Source organism: Mirounga angustirostris, unplaced genomic scaffold (genome assembly GCF_029215605.1).
Source record: "Mirounga angustirostris isolate CCGP_5_RB_7025 unplaced genomic scaffold, mMirAng1.0.hap1 SCAF_3, whole genome shotgun sequence".
NCBI classification, from domain to species: Eukaryota; Metazoa; Chordata; class Mammalia; order Carnivora; family Phocidae; genus Mirounga; species Mirounga angustirostris.
Genome location: NW_026991711.1, coordinates 94494172 through 94513812, shown reverse-complemented (window position 1 = coordinate 94513812; position 19641 = coordinate 94494172). Strand labels below are relative to the sequence as shown.

At 37.3% G+C, this 19641-nt stretch overlaps 1 protein-coding gene and 1 pseudogene across 6 annotated transcripts in view; one reads left to right on the top strand and one right to left on the bottom strand.

The window, feature by feature from the left end:
• Positions 1-19641, top strand: part of PTPN4 (protein tyrosine phosphatase non-receptor type 4) — a 233895-nt gene that overhangs the window by 93875 nt on the left and 120379 nt on the right. For 5 of the 6 annotated variants that reach the window (XM_064586413.1, XM_045869010.3, XM_064586411.1 and 2 more), the window contains 5 exons: positions 12819-12861; positions 12939-13038; positions 17206-17250; positions 17518-17570; positions 17937-18057. In XM_064586413.1, the coding sequence (XP_064442483.1) occupies positions 12819-12861; positions 12939-13038; positions 17206-17250; positions 17518-17570; positions 17937-18057 (362 nt within the window). The remainder of the gene's footprint in view (positions 1-12818; positions 12862-12938; positions 13039-17205; positions 17251-17517; positions 17571-17936; positions 18058-19641) is intronic. The other variant, XM_045869013.3, reaches the window with a different exon arrangement.
• On the bottom strand, positions 19507-19576 carry LOC123839969 (U4 spliceosomal RNA; annotated as a pseudogene).

Genomic DNA, 19641 nt, shown 5'->3' with positions numbered 1-19641 from the left:
CTCAATATATCTCTCATATTTTATATTTCATCTGTTTTACTGTAATATCTTAGGCTTTTACTACCTATTGTATAAACCTCTTTGGTAGTCTGCCGAATGTTGGATTTTTTTTCTGGTCTCTTTTAACCCTGTTCCATTTTGGGAGGGAATGACAGATTTGGGGTGCAGAAAAGTGTTTCAGAGACAATCAGCATCATTTGTAATGTTCCAGAATGAGGATGAGGAATGTTGTATTTGAGGAACTGAAAGAAAATTTTAATAATCAATGGAATACAGAGCAAGGGGAGAATGTGGGTCTAAAATGAAGTTTGGATAGTATGCCAGATTATGAAATACTTTTTAATCTGTAACATTGTACTCACCTAAATGTTTATTTATACAAGTTACATAAGACTTGTGTTTTAGACATACCACCCTGGTTACAGTGGCATGTAGAACTGCAAACTGAAGGGGGCGCCTGGGTGGCTCAGTTGGTTAAGCGACTGCCTTCGGCTCAGGTCATGATCCTGGAGTCCCGGGATCGAGTCCCGTATCGGGCTCCCTGCTCAGTGGGGAGTCTGCCTCTCCCTCTGACTCTCCCCCTCTCATGCTCTCTCTCTATCACTATCTCTCTCAATAAATAAATAAAAATCTAAAAAAAAAAAAAGAATTGCAAACTGAAGATTTTGGGAGATTGGAGCCTCCTGGCATCAGAAAGCAAGGGAAAGAGTATCTTTGTTAATCCAGTTTCAAGTAGCTATCCTACTTCTGGTTCCCTCTTTAACTCTGTTGTTTAATTTCATTGCATTTTTCATTTTCATTTCATTTGTGTGTGTGTGTGTGTGTGATTGTTGGATGGCTTGCTTCAAAGGTGAGCTTTTACACATTTTGAAATCCTGTATTTATGTTATTTAAAAATATTTAAGCATTCTATTTTAAAAAGCATAATGTTTCTGTAGCAAGATGGCAAACTAGTGTACATTATTTAAATGTCCGTTAAACACTGTGCACTAAGTATTTTAATCTTATCAAATTTAATCCTAACAAAATAGCTGGATACTACCACCCTCATTTTATATATGAAAAAACAAAGGTATGGAGAAGTGAAATAACTTGTTCAAGATCACAGTTTGTGAATGGGAGGAGTTCCAGGGGTGTGCCGAATTCAGTGGTGAGCAAGGTATGGTTGGGGAGCAGGGTGGGGAGGCTGTGGAGACTTCAGGGGATTGTTGGGAGGAGGTCCCCTGCTGTAGCAGCAGCGAGGTGCACCAGGTCATTCCCTACCCACTGGCCATGTGGTAAGCAATTAGCAGTACTTACCCCTAAGTTTACCATTAAGTGTGAATTAGAGAGGCAAGTCAGTGTCCCAGAGGGCTGGTGACACCCAGTGAAATGAAAAAAATCCCCTTTGCCCAGGAGACTAGCTAGCTATTATACCCTACTGGCAGCACAGTCTCTCTGCCTTTCACCAACTACCAGAGTCAAGCTATATATCCTGTCTCTTCCCCACAAGTAGGCAGGCACGTAAAAGATTCATAAAGGAGCTTGCAGGGAATTTTAGCCTTAAAAATAAGCACTCAACAAAATAGATACCAACATTTGAGGAAAGCCAATAGAAAGTGATGCACCAAAGTAAGCAAATTTTATACTTAATGGAAATGGGAAATATGTAAAATAGAAATAATAGAAATATTTATAAAATATTTTGTAAAAATTTATAAAAATGGAAATAGTATTTTTGGGGTTAATGTGGAGATGAAGTGACTTTTTACATGGAAAGGGCTTAGAACATGATTGAAACATAGTAAATACTTGATAAATACTAAGTTATCAACAGACAAAAGGACTCTAATTTACATTGGCATGATTAGAGAGGATATTGTATCCATGGAAAAGGAACAATGAAAGATTTTGGAAATTAAAAATATAATTGTCATGGGGCACCTGGATGGCTCAGTCGTTAAGCATCTGCCTTCAGCTCAGGTCATGATCCCAGGGTCCTGCGATCGAGCCCTGCATCGGGCTCCCTGCTCAGCGGGGAGCCTGCTTCTCCCTCTTCTACTCCCCCTGCTTGCGTTCCCTCTCTCGCTGTGTCTCTCTGTGTCAAATAAATAAATAAAATCTTAAAAAAAAAAAAATATATATATATATATAATTGTCACAATAAAAAGCTCACTGGTTAGGATAAATAGAGTAGATGCTGTAGAAGACTTAATGCTTCAACATTAATAGAAACAACAAATAATACAAGCACAGAATATTTTAATAAAACAGTTTATCAGGCAATCATATGACCTCCTTGTTTTTTTTTATACTACATTTTAGAAGATACAGAATTAACTTCCAAATATGAGACATTTTGAAGATTTAACGTAGACTCTACAAAGGGAAAACAATGAGCAGTTAATTTTGAGAAGACTGTGAACAGAACTCCAGGCCTAAATAGAAATTCCTTCAGGATTTGATAGAGTTGATGAAGAAGTACTCATCCCTAACGGCTATTTCTTCTTTTTTTTAATTTAAATATAATTGACATGTAATATTATATTAGTTTCAGTTATAGAACATAATAATTTGATATTTGTATATATTATGAAATGATCACAATAAGTATAGTTAACATCCATCACCATATGGTTACAATTTTTTTCCTTGTGATGAACTTTTAAGATCTATTCTCTTAGCAACTTTCAAATGTACAATATAATAACTATCATCAATACAAAATGCTAACTATAGTCACCATGCTATACATTACATACAAGGACTTCCAGTTATAAAATAACTGAAAGTTTGTACTGTTTGACTCCCTTTACCATTTCACACCTGCCCTACGCATCACCTCTGGCCGCCGCTTACCTGTTCTCTGTATCTAAGAGTTCAGCATTTTGGTAGGGTTTGGGTTTTGGTTTGGGTTTTGTGTTTTTAGGTTCCACTTGTAGGTGAGATCATAATGTTTTTCCCTGTCTGATTTATTTAGCATAATACCCTTAAAAGTCAATTGGCAGATGGCAAGATACCCTTCTTTTTTATGATTCAGTAATACTCCTGTGTGTGCACACACACGTGTGCATGCATGTGTGTGTGTGTGTGTATACATACCCTATCTTTTTTATCCATTCATCCATCAGTGGACACTTAGGTTGCTTTCATATCTTGGCTATTGTAAAATAATGCTTCAGTGAACACAAGGATGCAGGCAGGTATCTCTTTTCAAGTTAGTGGTTTTGTTTCCTTTGGATAAATACCAGAGTGGAATTGCTGGATCATATAGAAGTTCTAGTTTTAATTTTTTTTTTTTAAAGATTTTATTTATTTATTTGAGACAGAGAGAATGAGAGAGAGAGAGAGCACATGAGAGGGTCAGAGGGAGGGTCAGAGGGAGAAGCAGACTCCCTGCAGAGCAGGGAGCCCGATGCGGGACTCGATCCAGGGACTCCAGGATCATGACCTGAGCCGAAAGCAGTCGCTTAACCAACTGAGCCACCCAGGCGCCCCAATTTTTTTTTTTTAAGATTTTTATTTATTTATTTGACAGAGACCTAGCGAGAGCAGGAACACAAGCAGGGGGAGTGGGAGAGGGAGAAGCAGGCTTCCTGCTGAGCAGGGAGCCCGATGCGGGACTCAATCCCAGGACCCTGGGATCATGACCTGAGCGGAAGGCAGACGCTTAACGACTGAGCCACCCAGGCGCCCTCTAGTTTTAATTTTTTGAGGAACCTCCATACTCTTTTCCACAATGGCTGCAGCAGTTTACATTCCCACTAACAGTGCACAAAGGTTCCTTTTTCTCTACATCCTCACCAACACTTGCTCTTTCTTGTTTAAGGCCAATATATTTTTTTTTTTTTAATTTATTTTTTTTATTCTTAGTTAATCCCCATACATTACATCATTAGTTTTAGATGAAGTGTTCCATGATTCATTGTTTGTGCATAACACCCAGTGCTCCATGCAGAATGTGCCCTCCTCAATACCCACCACCAGGCTAACCCATCCTCCCACCCCCCTCCCCTCTAGAACCCTGTTTGTTTTTCAGAGTCCATCGTCTCTCATGGTTCGTCTACCCCTCCGATTTCCCCCGCTTCATTCTTCCCCTCCTGCTACCTTCTTCTTCTTTTTTTTTTCTTAACATATATTGCATTATTTGTTTCAGAGGTACAGATCTGAGATTCAACAGTCTTGCACAATTCACAGCGCTTACCAGAGCACATACCCTCCCCAGTGTCTATCACCCAGTCACCCCATCCCTCCCACCCCACCCCCACTGATTCAACAGTCTTGCACAATTCACAGTGCTCCCCATAGCACATACACTCCCCAGTGACTATCACCCAGCCATCCCATCCCTCCCACCCCCCCCACTCCAGCAACCCTCAGTTTGTTTCCTGCAATTAAGAATTCCTCATATCAGTGAGATCATATGATACATGTCTTTCTCTGTTTGACTTATTTCACTCAACATAATACCCTCCAGTTCCATCCACGTCGTTGCAAATGGCAAGATCTCATTCCTTTTGATGGCTGCATAATATTCCATTGTATATGTATACCACATCTTTATCCATTCATCTGTCGATGGACATCTTGGCTCTTTCCATAGTTTGGCTATTGTGGACATTGCTGCTATAAACATCGGGGTGCATGTACCCCTTCGGATCCCTACTTTTGTATTTTTGGGGTAAATACCCAGTAGTGCAATTGCTGGATCATATGGTAGCTCTATTTTCAACTTTTTGAGGAACCTCCATACAGTTTTCCAGAGTGGCTGCACCAGCTTGCATTCCCACCAACAGTGTAGGAGGGTTCCCCTTTCTCCACATCCCCACCAACATCTGTCGTTTCCTGACTTGTTAATTTTAGCCATTCTGACTGGTGTGAGGTGGTATCTCATTGAGGTTTTGATTTGGATTTCCCTGATGCCGAGCGATATTGAGCACTTTTTCATGTGACTGTTGTAAGGCCAATATTTTCTTACTAATTTTCTGTCTGGATGATGTCACTGATGAAAGTGGGATATTAAAGTCCTCTACTGATTGGGCACCTGGGTAGCTCAGTCTGCCTTCAGTTCAGTTCATGATCCCAGGGTCCTCAAATCAAGTCCTGCGTGGGTGCTCCCTGCTCAGTGGGGAGCCTGCTTATCCCTCTCATGCTTTCTGTCCCTATCTCTGTCTCTCTCAAATAAATAAATAAAATCTTTTTTTTTATTTTTAATAAAATCTTAAGAAAAGTCCTCTACTATTATTGTATTGCTGTCTATTTCTTCCTTTAAGTCTGTTAATACTTTATATGTTTATGTGCTCTGTTAGGTGCATAAATATTTACAAATTTTATATCTTGTTGGATTGACCCATTTATCATTATATAATAACTTTGTCTCTTACTGTAGTCTTTGTGTTAAGGTCTATTTTGTCTTATATAAGTATAGCTACCGAGCTTTCTTTAGGTTTCCATTTGCATGTGATATGGTTTTGAAGGTGGGGTTAGGAGCTTATGGCCAAGGAAGAATTCTTGAGATGTCATTGGTGCAAAAAAGGTGATTTTTATTTAAGCACACGGACAGGATCCCTGGGCAGAAATAGCTGCTACCCTGGGATTGTAAGGAACAACTGATTATATACTTTGGAGTTGGGGGAAGTAAAGACAAAGGGAAGTTTCCAAAAGGACTTTCATATGCTAAGGAAGACTGACAGGATCCTGGAGGCCTAGTCAAGCTAATATTGTTTTTATCTCTAGCAAAGCATTAACATTAAGACAGTTTGGGGGCGCCTGGGTGGCTCAGTCGCTAAGCGTCTGCCTTCTGCTCAGGTCGTGATCCCAGGGTCCTGGGATCGAGCCCTCCATCGGGCTCCCTGCTCCGCAGGAAGCCTGCTTCTCCCTCTCCCACTCCCACTGCTGTGTTCCCTCTCTCACTGTCTCTCTCTCTCTCTGTCAAATAAATAAAATCTTTAAAAAAACAAAAAACAAGAAACATTAAGACAGTTTGGAGTTTCCTGGAGGAATGTCATACTCTTCCTGCCTCAGGTATTTGTCAGTGGGCTGCAGGTTATAAGAAAATTTAATTTTATATGCGTTTCCTTCTTCCTTTGTTCCCCACATCACATGGAATATCTTTTTCCATCCCTTCACTTTCTGTCTGTGTATCCTTAATATATGAAGCAAGTCTCTTGTAGGTAGCATATAGATAGATGGGTCTTATTTTCTTTGCGATTTGATGATTTTTTGTAGTGGTATGGTTAGATTCCTTTTTATCTTTTGTGTATTTACTGTAGGTTTTTGCTTTGTACTTACTGTGAAGCTTACGTAAAGCAACTTATATTTTTAAGTCTATTTTAAGTTGATAACAACTTAAGTTTCAACACATCCTAAACCTCTACATTTTTACCCTCCCCCCAGTTTATGTTTTTATGTCACAATTTACATCTTTTTACTTTGTGCGTCCATTCACAAGTTATTTTTACTAGTTTTATCTTTAAACCTTCGTACTGGCTTAATACATAATTAATCCACCACCTTTATATTAGATTATTCTGAATTTTACTATACACTTACTTTTACCAGTGAGATTTATAGTTTCCTGGTTTTTTGTTACTACTTAGTGCTCTTTCATTTCAGTTTAAAGAAGTACCTTTAACATTTATCCATTGGTGATGAACTCCCTTAGCTTTTGCTTGTCTGGAAAACTCTTGATCACTCCTTCAGTTCTGAAGGGCGGTTCTGCCGTATATTCTTGGTTGTCAGTTTTTTTGTTTCATTCAGCACTTTGAATATGCCATTGTCTTCAGGCCTGCAAAGTTTCTGCTGAAAAATCTGGCAGTATTAACGGGATTTCCCTTTTACATAACAAGTTGTTTCCTTCTTGCTGCTTTTAAGATTCTCTCCTTGAAAAAAAAAATGTGTCTTACAGTGGGTCTCTTTGGGTTCCTCTTATTTGGAAACCTCTCAAAACCTCTCCGAGATTTTTGGCTCTGGTTGTCTGTTTCCTTCCCCAGGTTAGGATAGCTTTCAGCCATTTCTTCAAATAAGTTTTCTGCTCCTTTCTGTCTCTTTTCTACTCCTGGGAGCCCTATTATATGAATAGTGAACAGCTAGATATTGTCCCATAAGTCCTTTAAGCTATCTACTCATTTTCATTGTTTTTTTCTTTTTTCTGAGTTCTACTATCTTACCTTTGAATTTACTGACCTTTCCTCTGCCTCAGTCAAGTCTGCTGTTGAACCCCTCTAATGTATGTTTCAGTTCATCTATTGCATTCTTCAGTTCTGTGACTTCTTTTTGGTACTTTCTTATATTTTCTATCTCTTTGTTGAAATTCTCACTGTGTTCATCATTTCTTCTCTTGAGCTTGGTGAGCAACTTTATGACTATTATTTTGAACTCTTTATCAGGTAAATCACTTACTTCATTTCATTAAGGTCTTGTTCTGACGCTTTCTCTTCTTCTTCTGCTTGGAAGTATTCCTCTGTTTTTTCATTTTGCTTTACTTTCCCTGTTGGTTTCTGTGCATTAGATAAATCAGTCACCTCTCCCAGTCTCAAAGAAATGGCCTTGTATTGAACCTTATTATTCACCCCTGCCCTAGCTCATGATTTCCCAAGCAGTCTATTTTATTTTAAGTGGCTCCCAGTAGTTAAAGGTGTGCCAAGACCTGTCAGTGTCTCAAAGGGGAGCATCTCAGTCAGCACCTAGATTCAGGCTGATTGGGAAGCCCGACCCTCCACAGCAGCTTTTAAAGTATGCAAATATGCCTTTTTTTAGGGGAATACTGGGAGATGGACTTTTCTGTCTGCTCCCTCCATGCTGAGCCCTGGGGTGATAGGCAGTTAACTGTTTTTTGTTTGCTGCTGTCCCCCTTTCACCTGTGAACACAAGCCCTGCTGGCCCTCAGAGCCAAACCATCAAAGGGTGTGTTCTCTGGGCAGCAGACACAAGCTCCTTTCTTAGCAACCCCAACCACCTGGGTGGGGCAAGAGAGTACAAAGATGGCACCCACCATCTTCCTTCCCTGGAGAGTGCCTAAGTAAGTTCTTACATGTGTGCCAAACTAAAGCCTGCCCCTAAGGCTGAATCTTCAACACAAGCAAAGAGGCCTCTTATACATAAAGACTGGGGGTGTGTTTCCTTCTCCTGTCTCTGCATTCTGCCCTGGGGGTGGTGGCCAACCAAGAACTGTTTTTCCATTTGTTATTAGTCCCAACTGGAGCCATGAACACAAGCCATGGGGGGCAATAGAACCAGATGGTCAGGGGGTATTCCTTGGGCAGCAGACATGTGGACAAGTTCTGCTCTGGGTGACCCTGGTGATCTGGAGCACAGCACAGGGAGCACTTGAAGATCGTACCTGTCCTCTGAGGTCTCTTGAGAGGATTACAGTCAGCTCCTAGATGTGTGTGTGTATGTAAGATTGTATTTATTTATTTGAGAGAGAGAGAGCACAAGTCGGGGGGAGAAGCAGAGTGGGAGGGAGAGAATCTGAAGAAGACTCTGATGAGCCCAACCCCATGCAGGGCTTGATCCCATGACTGCGAGATCATGACCTGAGTTTAAAACCAGGAGTCAGATGCTCAACTGCCTGAGCCACCCAGGTGCCCCTAGATGTGTGTTTAATTGGAAGCCTGCTATTCTGACTACAGCTATGAGAGAGGCTAATAGGCCTCCATCACAGAAAGACTGGGTGCCTCAATCTGTTGCCTCTCTGCTGTACCTACCGTGGTGGTAGCTGGTTAAGAACTTTCTCCAAGATCTGCAATCTTTAGCCCCACTGGTCACCAGAGCCAAGCAATCTAGAGGTGTCTCCTGGGCGGCAATTGAAAAAATCAGGGAGCCAGACAAGGAATATACAGGAAATATCAGTGACCTGAAGTGAAGCAGAGCAGGAGTGCAAAGATGGTACTTGCTGGCCTCCATCTTTGGAGAGTGTTTCAGTAGGCACCCCCAGATGTGTGTTAAATTAGATGTCTTTAGGCCCGTGCTCTAAGATACGCAAGTAAGTCTGTCTCGTAGAAAGTCTGGGCACTTTTCAGTCAGCTGCCTCTGCTCTGCCCTGGGGTAGGTGAATTTGCACTAACCCTTTAAAAACTGTACCTCAGTTTACTCTAGTCTTGGGAGTCTTGGGGTCACAGGCTCTAGTTGACTTTCAAAGCTGGAGATTTTGGGTGCTCATCTGTCAGGTGCAGGTCTTAAAAGTTGGGGTGCCAGATGTGTGGTTCAAACCCTTTGCTCTTCAGGGAGAAGTGTGAGGTTGTGAGTTCCCTCCTGATTGTGGGTTACCATGCTGGGGGTGTGGTTTATGGTGAGATTGTGTCTTGGCCTGTCCTTCCCCCTTTGACATGAGTTTTTTTCCCTTTCACCCAGTGGGAGGAAGTCATTCATCTAGTTTTGAAGTTTTTTCCAGAGGAAATAGTTCCATATGTAGCTTTTAGATTCAGTGTGTCCGTGGGAGGAGGTGAGTTTAGGATTCTCCTACATTCCTATCTTGAATCAGAACCTTCCTATTAGCTATTTATACTTGATAGGTATTAATCACTTTTAGTAAGATACCACATTTTAAATTCATATATCTTGTATTGCAAACAATGAAGACTCTTAGATACAGCATAGTAATTCAATTGGTAGAGCAGTTTTGGGTACAGCAGATTATGGTGTATGACTAAATATAGGTAATGATATAATCTCAGTGCCCATTTATATAGGAACAAAATTAGATGGCTTACAATACTTGTTTTCAAGATGTAATTTAAAAAAGTACTGTAAGCAGTTCCACTCCCAGTATGTACCCAAACACGAAAACGTCCACACACAAAAGTTAGTACTCAGATGTTCGTAGCAGCATTATTCAAAATAGCTAAAACACTCATGTGTTTTACTCATGTCTATCATCGGATGAATGGATAAACCCAAGTTGTATATCTATGCAGTAGAGTATAATTTATCTATTACAGTAGAATATAATTTATCAATTAAAAGGAATGACATACCACTTCATACGTAGTAGGATAGGTATAATTAAAAAGACAACAGCAAGTATTGATGAGGATACAAGGAAATCAGAACCCTTTTACACAGATGGCGGTAATGTAAAATATTGCAGCCCACTATGGAAATAAATTTGGCAGTTCCTTAAAAAGTTAAATACATAGTTATCATATGAGCAAATAATACCAACTAGACATACACTGGAGAGATTGAATCACATGTTCACACAAAACTTGTTCATGAATGTTTATAGCAGTGTAATTCATGAGAGCCAAAAGATAGAAAAGGCCTAAATGGCAGCCATAAAATGGAATGAGGTACTGTTAAATGCCACAACATGGATGAACCTTGAAAACATTACACTAAATGAAAGAAGCTAGACACAAAAGACCACCTATTGTATGATTGTGTTCATATGAAATGTCCAAAATAATAGAGACAGTAAGTAGATTAGTAGTTGCTAGGGGGCTATGGGTGGGTGGGAGGCACTAACTGCTAATAGGTATGGGATTTCTTTTTTGGGGTGATGCAAGTGTTCTGACATTTAGTATTGATGGTTATACGACATCTATTTGTGGATGTAAATGTGTTTGTATCTCTGATACTATTTTAGAATATTTTAAAGGAGTACTGAATGTAGAATACAGGCTTTGAATAGATTACCCAAGCCCAAATTTTGATTATAGACAAGCATTAAAATGAATGTAGTATATGACTTTTTCTAGAAAACATGAAGAATGAAATCACTACAATAGAGATGGGTTGGAAGATGGAAAATGGGTGGATATACAGGGGAAACAAATGTGTTAAGTAGGGGTGAAAACCAGCTGATTATTAGCACAGAAACAGATCCCCCCCACCCTGTGCCAGTTGTTGAGTCATTCAGCAGGTTTAGTCAGTCATTTATCAGATTTTTTTTAATACAAATTATATGCCAAGCCCTGTGTCTACATGCTGACTGTCTGCTTTGAATGAATCAGATTTTATCCCTTACCTCATGGAGTTCCTAACCTAATGAAGGAGATGGGCAATAAAAAGGCAGAACAAACATTATGATTAAGAAAATGTTATGAAAGAAATTAATATCCCTTGCCTGTTTATAGAAAATAGGGAAATAGGAGCTTTGTGACATACTTTTGGTAGGGTGATCAGTGATGCCCAGTGAAGGCCTTTCCAAAGAGGTAGCGTCTAAACTGAGACTTAAAAGGTATTGGAAGGAGTCAGCCATGGGAAATTGGGAGAAGGACATTCTATGCATAATGAAGACCCTAGGATGGCATCTTTGAGAAACAGACAAGAAGCCATTATGGCTGGAGCTTAGTAAATTGAGGAAAGAAGTCATGTTGTAAGCACTAATAGGGACTTTGGACCTTGCACTGAGAAATTACCAAGAGCTATTAAGCAAAGAAGTGACATGTTCTGAAAGACTACTCTAGCTTTGGGATGGAGAATGAAGAACTTGGTAAGAAAAAAAATAGGGACAGCAGTTAAAAGGCTATGGCCAGGGGCACCTGGGTGGCTCAGTCAGTTAAGTGTCTGACTCTTGGTTTCGGCTCATTGTGATCTTGGGTCATGGGATCGAGCCCCTTGTTAGGCTCCACGCTCAGCTCCGAGTCTGCTTGGGACTCTCTCTTTCTCCTTCTCTCTTTCTCTCCCTCTGCTTCTCCCCACTGCGTGCACAATGCGTACACACTCTATCTTTAAAATAAATAAATCTTAAAAAAAAAAGAAAAAAAGAGGCTATGGCCAGAGCTATCCCAGACATAAGGATGGTGGCAGAGTGGATGGAGAAGAACTATTAAATTCAAGGTATGGTTGGAACGTAGATCAGCTGGATTCAATGTGTTGGATGTTGTGGATGGTGGAAAAGAAAGATTCAGGAATTACTCTTAGCCATTTGTTACTAAAATCTATGTACTCTACATGGAATCAAGTATGGGTGGTAGGAGTATGTTGTATACATAATGATACATAAGTTGATATTTATGTAGTGCTTTGAAAGTACTGCCACATCTAATACTCATTTTGGGTTCTCTAATTTTTTTAACTGAAACATGTTGGTTTTAACTGAAACGTGTTGGCAGTCTGAATTTAGTTACAGTTTTCCTGAAGTAGAGCTTAACTGGCATTCGGAAGCGTTGAGGCTACTTAAAATTCTCACACCTAAAAATCAGTCCTTCCCCAAACTAAACATTATCTCTTACAAAATCAGTGTGGGGTTTTTTGGCGGGGGCAGGGCAAGATAGTTTTATTTTTGAAGGAATAGGGTAGAAGTTAGAAAGTTTTTCTAAGAGTTGGGGTGCCTGGGTGGCTTACTTGGTTGAATGTATGACTCTTGATCTCAGCTTAGGTCTTAAGTGAGTTCAAGCCCTGCATTGGGCTCCGTGCTGGTATGGAGCCTACTTTTTAAAAAAAGGAAAAGAATTTTTTTCTCAAGAGTATATTTTCATGATGTGTAGTTAGATTTTGTCTGAATGAGAGTATAAGGTCAACTAGATTTTTATGAAAGATACCAAAAATTTTAAAAAACTTGCCACACTGTTAACATAATATAGTTAAATTAACAGAAATAACTTCAGATTGCTATTATTAAGCATTTTTCTTTTTAGAATAGAGGTTATTGCATACTATATAATTTCATGGGAAATTCAAATAAAAAACTTAGAGCTACCACAAATACATTCAGTACTTTCTAGTATAATTTTGTTATACTTGATATGAATATCTGTAAATTGATTATTTTTTCCTAGACTGTTTTCAAAATGCAGTTTTTAGCATTGATCTTCAAATGTTACAGATTTGCAAGAATTGATATATTAGTTCCTCAAGGAAAAAGAAATCAGTCTTATTTATTTATTTTTCAGAGGTGGCTGGATCCAAACAAACCAATTAGGAAGCAGCTGAAGAGTGAGCATACATATTTACTTGACATTTTACAAGTATACTTTATAAAGATAAAGGATTAATATAATCTGATTAATTAGAACTGCTTTTATTAATTCTAGGAGGATCTCCTTACAGTTTGAACTTCAGAGTCAAATTTTTTGTAAGTGACCCCAACAAGTTACAAGAAGAATACACAAGGTGGGTTTATGGAGCATATTTTTCCTGAAAATATTGTCAGAACTATTATGAAATTTTGAAATTATTTAGGCAGATATAGATTGTCATGGTGTGTAATTCTGAGATTCCCAGCCGTGACACAGAATGGGTTATAGATCTTTCATGTTTCCTCCCGTCTTGGATGGCTGGGAGGGCTTTAGGAGATTGGAACCCCAAGACCACCCCATCCAGCCACAAGCAGCCTCCTGAACCATATGAAATTAGATTTTTCTATTTGTAAAAAATGGTTAAGAAGTACTGCTGTAACTAATTGAGGTAATCAGATGATATTATAATTGTATCCAAGTGATGCTGCATAGTGAGAATTGTGTCTGCTTTTTTTTAAGGTAAAAGTGTATTCTATATATATTTTTTATTTCCATTGAGGAGAGCATAGAATTTAGAAAAATACATAACCATTATGTGCAGGAGTAATGGTCAACAGGTACCTTTTTTTTCCCCTCTGAAAATAGAATCTGTAGTTCCCTTTTGCTAAGATTAAAAGTCTTTTATTTTTTTCCTCCATCCCTACCATTTTCCTTAAAAGTGTAATTAACATACATTGTGTTAGTTTCATGTGAACAGATACCTTTTTATAAAGGATGTTGGCAGGGAGTGCGCTAGCACAGTTAGATCTTTAAGTGCCCACTTCATTGGCCATTTTAAGTCTGCTCTTGAGTCATGATCTAATTTTGTTGTCATTTCTACTTGACAAAGTGTACAGAAGAATGACCCAGGTGAGTATTTTGAAAGTGTATGAAAATTACGTGAGCTGTTTAAGGTAGAAATGGGAATAATCATAGTGTGGTATCTGTACTTGAATCTTGTGTATTGCTTGAAAGATAGTAATTAGTTGTTTTTTTTTTAAAGACTAAAGAAAACATTAGCATGTAAGACCTTCCATAAAAGTCTCAGCTATAAGAATATAGGTCAGTGATTATATTCAGAATTACTCTAAAAGGTAGGTGCCAAATTAGCAATTTGTACCTAAAGCTGCCTGTAGATGGGCTGTGAGATGTTACCATGTTGGCCATTGTTTAGAATACTGTGGTGATGTGGAGCAACAAAAAAATAAATTAAAGATATTTAGCTGTATCTGCCAATTCTCAGGTGTTTATAAAATAGGGTTTTCAGTAGACCAAGTAAGTAGAGTTAGATTGACATTCTTGAGAGTCCTTTTCTGTGTGTTTGTTGAGGGCAAGGTGTTACCTTTTTTCTAAAAGAATTTAGGAATGTAGGCCCTGGATTAGGCAGTCCTAACATTCAAAACTAATAATATTTCCAAGGTAATTTATGTTGAAAAGCAAAGTTGTGTTATATGAATAACCTTCAGTTTAATATGGTAGCTCTTAATCAGTCAAGTTTTGTTGTTGTTAAATAATTAACAAAATCTTTTATTTTAATAAATAATTCTTAGTATTGTAAAACTTTTCCTAATTTTGGCTTAACTTCAAGGAAACTACTCTGAATTAATGAAAATTGTGAATTATAAAACATTTTTAAGTGCATTTTACTATTTCTGGTAAATGTAAGCTGAAATAAAGTAGCAAAGTATTCCATAATACATATTTTATGTAATCAGAGTCTTAAATGTATAAGAAATATTTGTAATTAAAAAAACCAATAATTTAAAATTGGATTTCTAATGTTTTTAATATTTATGAAAGGTTTGTTAGCATAGCAATTAAAATATTGTCATTTGCAGCCATAGTCATAATTTACTTCACTCAAAATAATGTCTTTGAATTTCTTAATGGAGCTTGAATGTGTTGATTCTTTTATAGCCTGTGTTTAAAACATAATCATGGAATAAATGTATCTCAAGGATAATTAAGTCGTAATATCTTCCTGAAGTAGAAGGTAAAGCCAAGTTTGGTAGTAATCAAGCAATTACTTTGTGCTCAGTCTGTTGTCTAGAGGATTATCTTTTTTTCACTAAAAATAATGTATTCTTTCAAGAGTCCTTTATAATAGAATGTCCTAGAATCTTGTAACTGGTGGTATTTGGTAAAATGAGTTAAGTAGCTAGTTTTCATTATATTACCATAGAGTATATCAGTGCATCTCTACCCTCACTACAACTTAGAATCACTTAGTGGAACTTTAAAACATGCTGATGCCTTTGTCATACCCCTGAGATACTCTGATTTAATTAGGTCTCAGATGGGACCTGTGCATAGACATTATTAAAAGCTTCCCAGGTGATTCTAATATGCAGCCAGGGGTAAAGAAATACCCCTTTAAAACTTTAGTACTTGGGTAGCGTTAATGCAGTGGTCATGATAATAATATGACACCTTCAGCTACAGTTGCTAAATTTTAAGGACTAGTTTAAACCCATGAAACAGGAAACATGCCACACCTCCTTACCTTGAGATTCCATTCTAGATAAGTCGTAGGAAAAAGGACCTATAGAGCCTACAGGTCATTTGGTATTAGCAGGTGCTGGCATCTTTAGAAGTGGAGTTTTCTCAGGAGTCATGACACTACAGATGACATTTCTTTGGTGCCTTTTTTGTGCTTAGGTATACTCAATACATAATAAGTGCTCATGGTATTGGTATTTGTCTGGATTAGAAAAGCTGTATTATTTTTACAATTATTATTAAACACGTCATTTCTGTATTTACCTCAATTATTAATCTATCTTAAAAGTCTTAATTGTCTTTAAAAATTGGGGTTTTATCACCTTATTTAGGGCCTGTGGGATACATATACTAGACAAGTGATATTACTTCCTTTTTTACAAATACAGAAATTAAGGCTCAGCCAAATTTTAAGTAATTTGCTAAAGAGCACCAGCTGGTTTAGCTTAGGACTTGAATTCTGGTTTCCACTCTGTCAGTCCTTACTGGGTGGTATATAAATAAAATTCAGCAGGCATAGGTATTATTTGTGTAAGATTTACAATATTATGTCAAGAATATACATGCCTTTTCAATCTTAACTAAAGATTGGTTCCTACGAGGAACCTTTAACTTTTAATTATGAAACCAAGAAGCTAGGTAGAAATATATTGTCTTACACTGAATAAGTAGGTAATATTTACAGTATTACATATTAGTTCTCACTGGGAGTTTATGTACTTCATTAATATGTGAAGGCGAGTATTTGTATCAACTTTTAAAAAAAGTTTTAGCGAATATCTGATTCTCTGAAAGCCTTAATTATGTTTTTTGGTAATTTGAATATTGTCATGGAGCTCTTTAATGATTTTAATCAGCCAGAAAACTAAAACTGTTAGACACGATTTTTGATTCTTGGAGTGTGTATGCTTTTTTCAGTGGGGTAAAATAAAGTCTTAAAATTCCCTGTTTAAACATTGAAAGCCACAAAATTTGGTCTTCTGCCAACATTACGCATCACAGGTGACTTGTTGCAAGCATTGACACATCTCTGAGGGAATGACTTAACCTCAGTAGTGGGGACAGAAAGACAATGCCATCTTATAAGCAATCTCAGCATTCTTTTTAATAGAAATTTATATTTTTGTTGGTTTTAACCAACTGAGCCACCCAGGCACCCGGTTTTTTGTTGGTTTTAAAGGAAGTTGGGTACTTGGCAATTCTGATAGTAGGGAAGGCAGCTCAAGTTTTTTGTTTTGTTTTGTTTCTGACTAAAGAGAGCTTTCTTAACTCAAATGAAAATGGAAAGGTGCTTTTCTACATTTAGCAGCTTCCGACAGTGTAATGATGAGATGACCATAGGCCTGTCTTTGCAGCTGGCTTTCTGTCTCAACAGAAGGGATGACTTCTCCACTTGATCTCTAGTGCATTGCTACTGTCAGCTCTCCTATGTCTCTGACTCAAGTTTTCTGTGTTTCCCAGTTCTAATTTCTACAAACACCAATATTTAGAATATTCTCCCTAATCTCCCTCGGTCACGTAACTCTTAAAGTTTTTATAATAGAAGCTAGTGGAAACAAGTTATTTGAAGTACAGAATTTCATTTGTCAAAGGATTTTAAGATTGGGATTCATGAATGTATGAAAGCTTATTTAAAAATATCTTTATGTGCTAATATGTAGATTATAAAAGCAAATATTTAAATATTTCAATTTTATTAGTTAATATAAGCATACAATTTTTAAACCCTAGATGTTGTAATTTCAGTAAATGCTAAATGCTATCTCTTGCTCTTTTTTTTAAGGTACCAGTATTTTTTGCAAATTAAACAAGACATTCTTACTGGAAGGTGGGCTATTTTAAATTTTTAATAATGGGCTTTAAAAATACTTTTAGTTGTGTATTATTTAAGTAACTCATGATCATTGCAAACGAATTATTTATTGAAAAATGGTTACATGCAGCATGAATTTTTTTTCATCAGATAAATTCTTTACTTATAGTGAAAATGTAAGTCATGGAAACTTCATATGTGTATAGTATTACAAAAATTACAGTGCTTTTGAAATTATTGTATTTAACCTTGGGTTATGTATTTTCTGTTTTGTTTTATTAGATTGCCCTGTCCTTATAATACTGCTGCCCTTTTGGCTTCATTTGCTGTTCAGTGTAAGTATCAACCCACTCCTGAGTCACATAGCATGTGATTGCATGGTCTGTGTTGATAGTACAGTGCCTTTAATGCAGGAGTTCTTTAGACATACGTTAATATACAGAAAAAAGTGATTGCAAAGGAAATATAATGTAACGTTCAGTTAGTTAGCAATTACTTAGATTTCTGAAAAAAAGTTTTTCTGAAGTTGTTTGAAACCTAGAAGAATGTTAAGTGTGTTGTAATAGCTTGCTTACATGGTAGCTAGCAGTTAAACAAATATTTTACTTCCAGAAGTAATGAATTCATGACATTGCTGATTTGGCTATCAGAATTACAGAACGTGTTTATTAAATTGTGACTACTTTCCTTCCATGTAATAGCTGAACTTGGAGACTACAATCAGTCAGAAAACTTGCCAGGCTACCTCTCAGATTATTCTTTCATTCCTAATCAACCTCAAGATTTTGAAAAAGAAATTGCAAAATTACATCAGCAACATACGTAAGGATTTATTTACTTTTATGCTTTTTCATTAACTTCTTAAGGTTATCTTTTCTAGAGAAATGTTTTAAATTATTTCTAATGTGATTGTTATATTTACTTAATACAGAACAGTTACTGTTATGTAAAATAGTAGAATTGATGTAAGGAAATGTGGGTTGTCTATACTAAAAAAAATTAATAGCTAATTTCATAGAATATATGAGGCTTTCCTTCATTTCTAGTGAGAACCATAAAGCTATATGTAAACGGAAATTTGCTATTGGGGCGCCTGGGTGACTCGGTTGGTTAAACCTCCAACTCTCCATCTCAGCTCAGGTCTTGATCGCAGGGTTGTGAGTCCAGGCCCCATGTTGGACCCCATGCTGGACATGGAGCGAACTGAAGGAAAGAGAGAGGGCAAGGGGGAGGGAGGAAGGGAAGGAGGGGAGTGGGGGTGGGAGGGAGGGAGGGAGAGAGAGAGAAAGAAAGGAAGGAAAATATTTGCCATTATGTAAAGTTGACAGTTCTTTAAGAAGGAATTTTAGAATATTAATAGTATGTTCACAGATCAGTTGTTACAGATCAATCTACTTAGCAATTCTTTCTTAGTTTTTAGCTATGTGAAATGAATCATTTGGTAATGAGCCAAGAGGAGAAAAGGAACCTTATGTAATATAAATTAATTTTTAAAAGTCCTTTAAAAAGTAGCATTTTTTTCATTCATAACAATATTCAACTTTGATATTTTGTGAGTCTTAATTTTTTGTGACATAATTTGTTTCAAGAAGAGATTTATTGCTTTGAATAGAAAATAATATTATTTATTGGTTTACTTTTTGCTTTAACATGCAGTTCAAAATGCTCAACAGTGGAACTAAGGCAGTATTGTTTATTGGCTAAGAAAAAGTTTGAACTAAAGAACCAGACTGCCTGGTCTGAAATTCTGGTTAAGACAACTTAACACTCTTATAATCTTGGCCAAATTGCTTTCTAACTTTGCTTCTCTGTTTCATTATATGTAAATTGGGGATAATAAAAGTATCTACCTCTGGAGTTAATGTAAGGATTAAGTGAGTTTATATACAAAGTACTCAGAACAGTGCCCAGCACATGGTAAGCACTAAAGAAATATTAGCTCTTAATAGTAAGGAAACTTATTTCATTTGGTAATGACCCATGTATCTAAAACAGGTTGGCAAACTGGCCCACTGCCTATTTTTGTATGGCCCATGGGCTAAGAATGGTCTGTACATTTTAAATGTTTGAGAAAAATACAAAAAGAAGAATAACATTTTGTGGCATGTGAAATTTTGAGAAATTCCAGTTTGGTGTCCATAGATGAACACTTAATGGAGCATAGATTGCCTTTTTGTCCTCATGTCTGTGACTGCTTTCAAATAACAGCAGAGTTGAGTAGTTGTAGCAGAGACCATGTGACCTAAAAGCCTAAAGTATTTACTATCTAGCTCTTTTCAGTTAGCAATAATTGCGCCTCGGATAAACCTCACTGGCTATGATACTGCCACTGCGCAAAGCTGTCTAGCTCTTTTCAGTAAAAGTTTGCTGACCTCTGATATAAAATAAGACTAATAAAATGAGAAT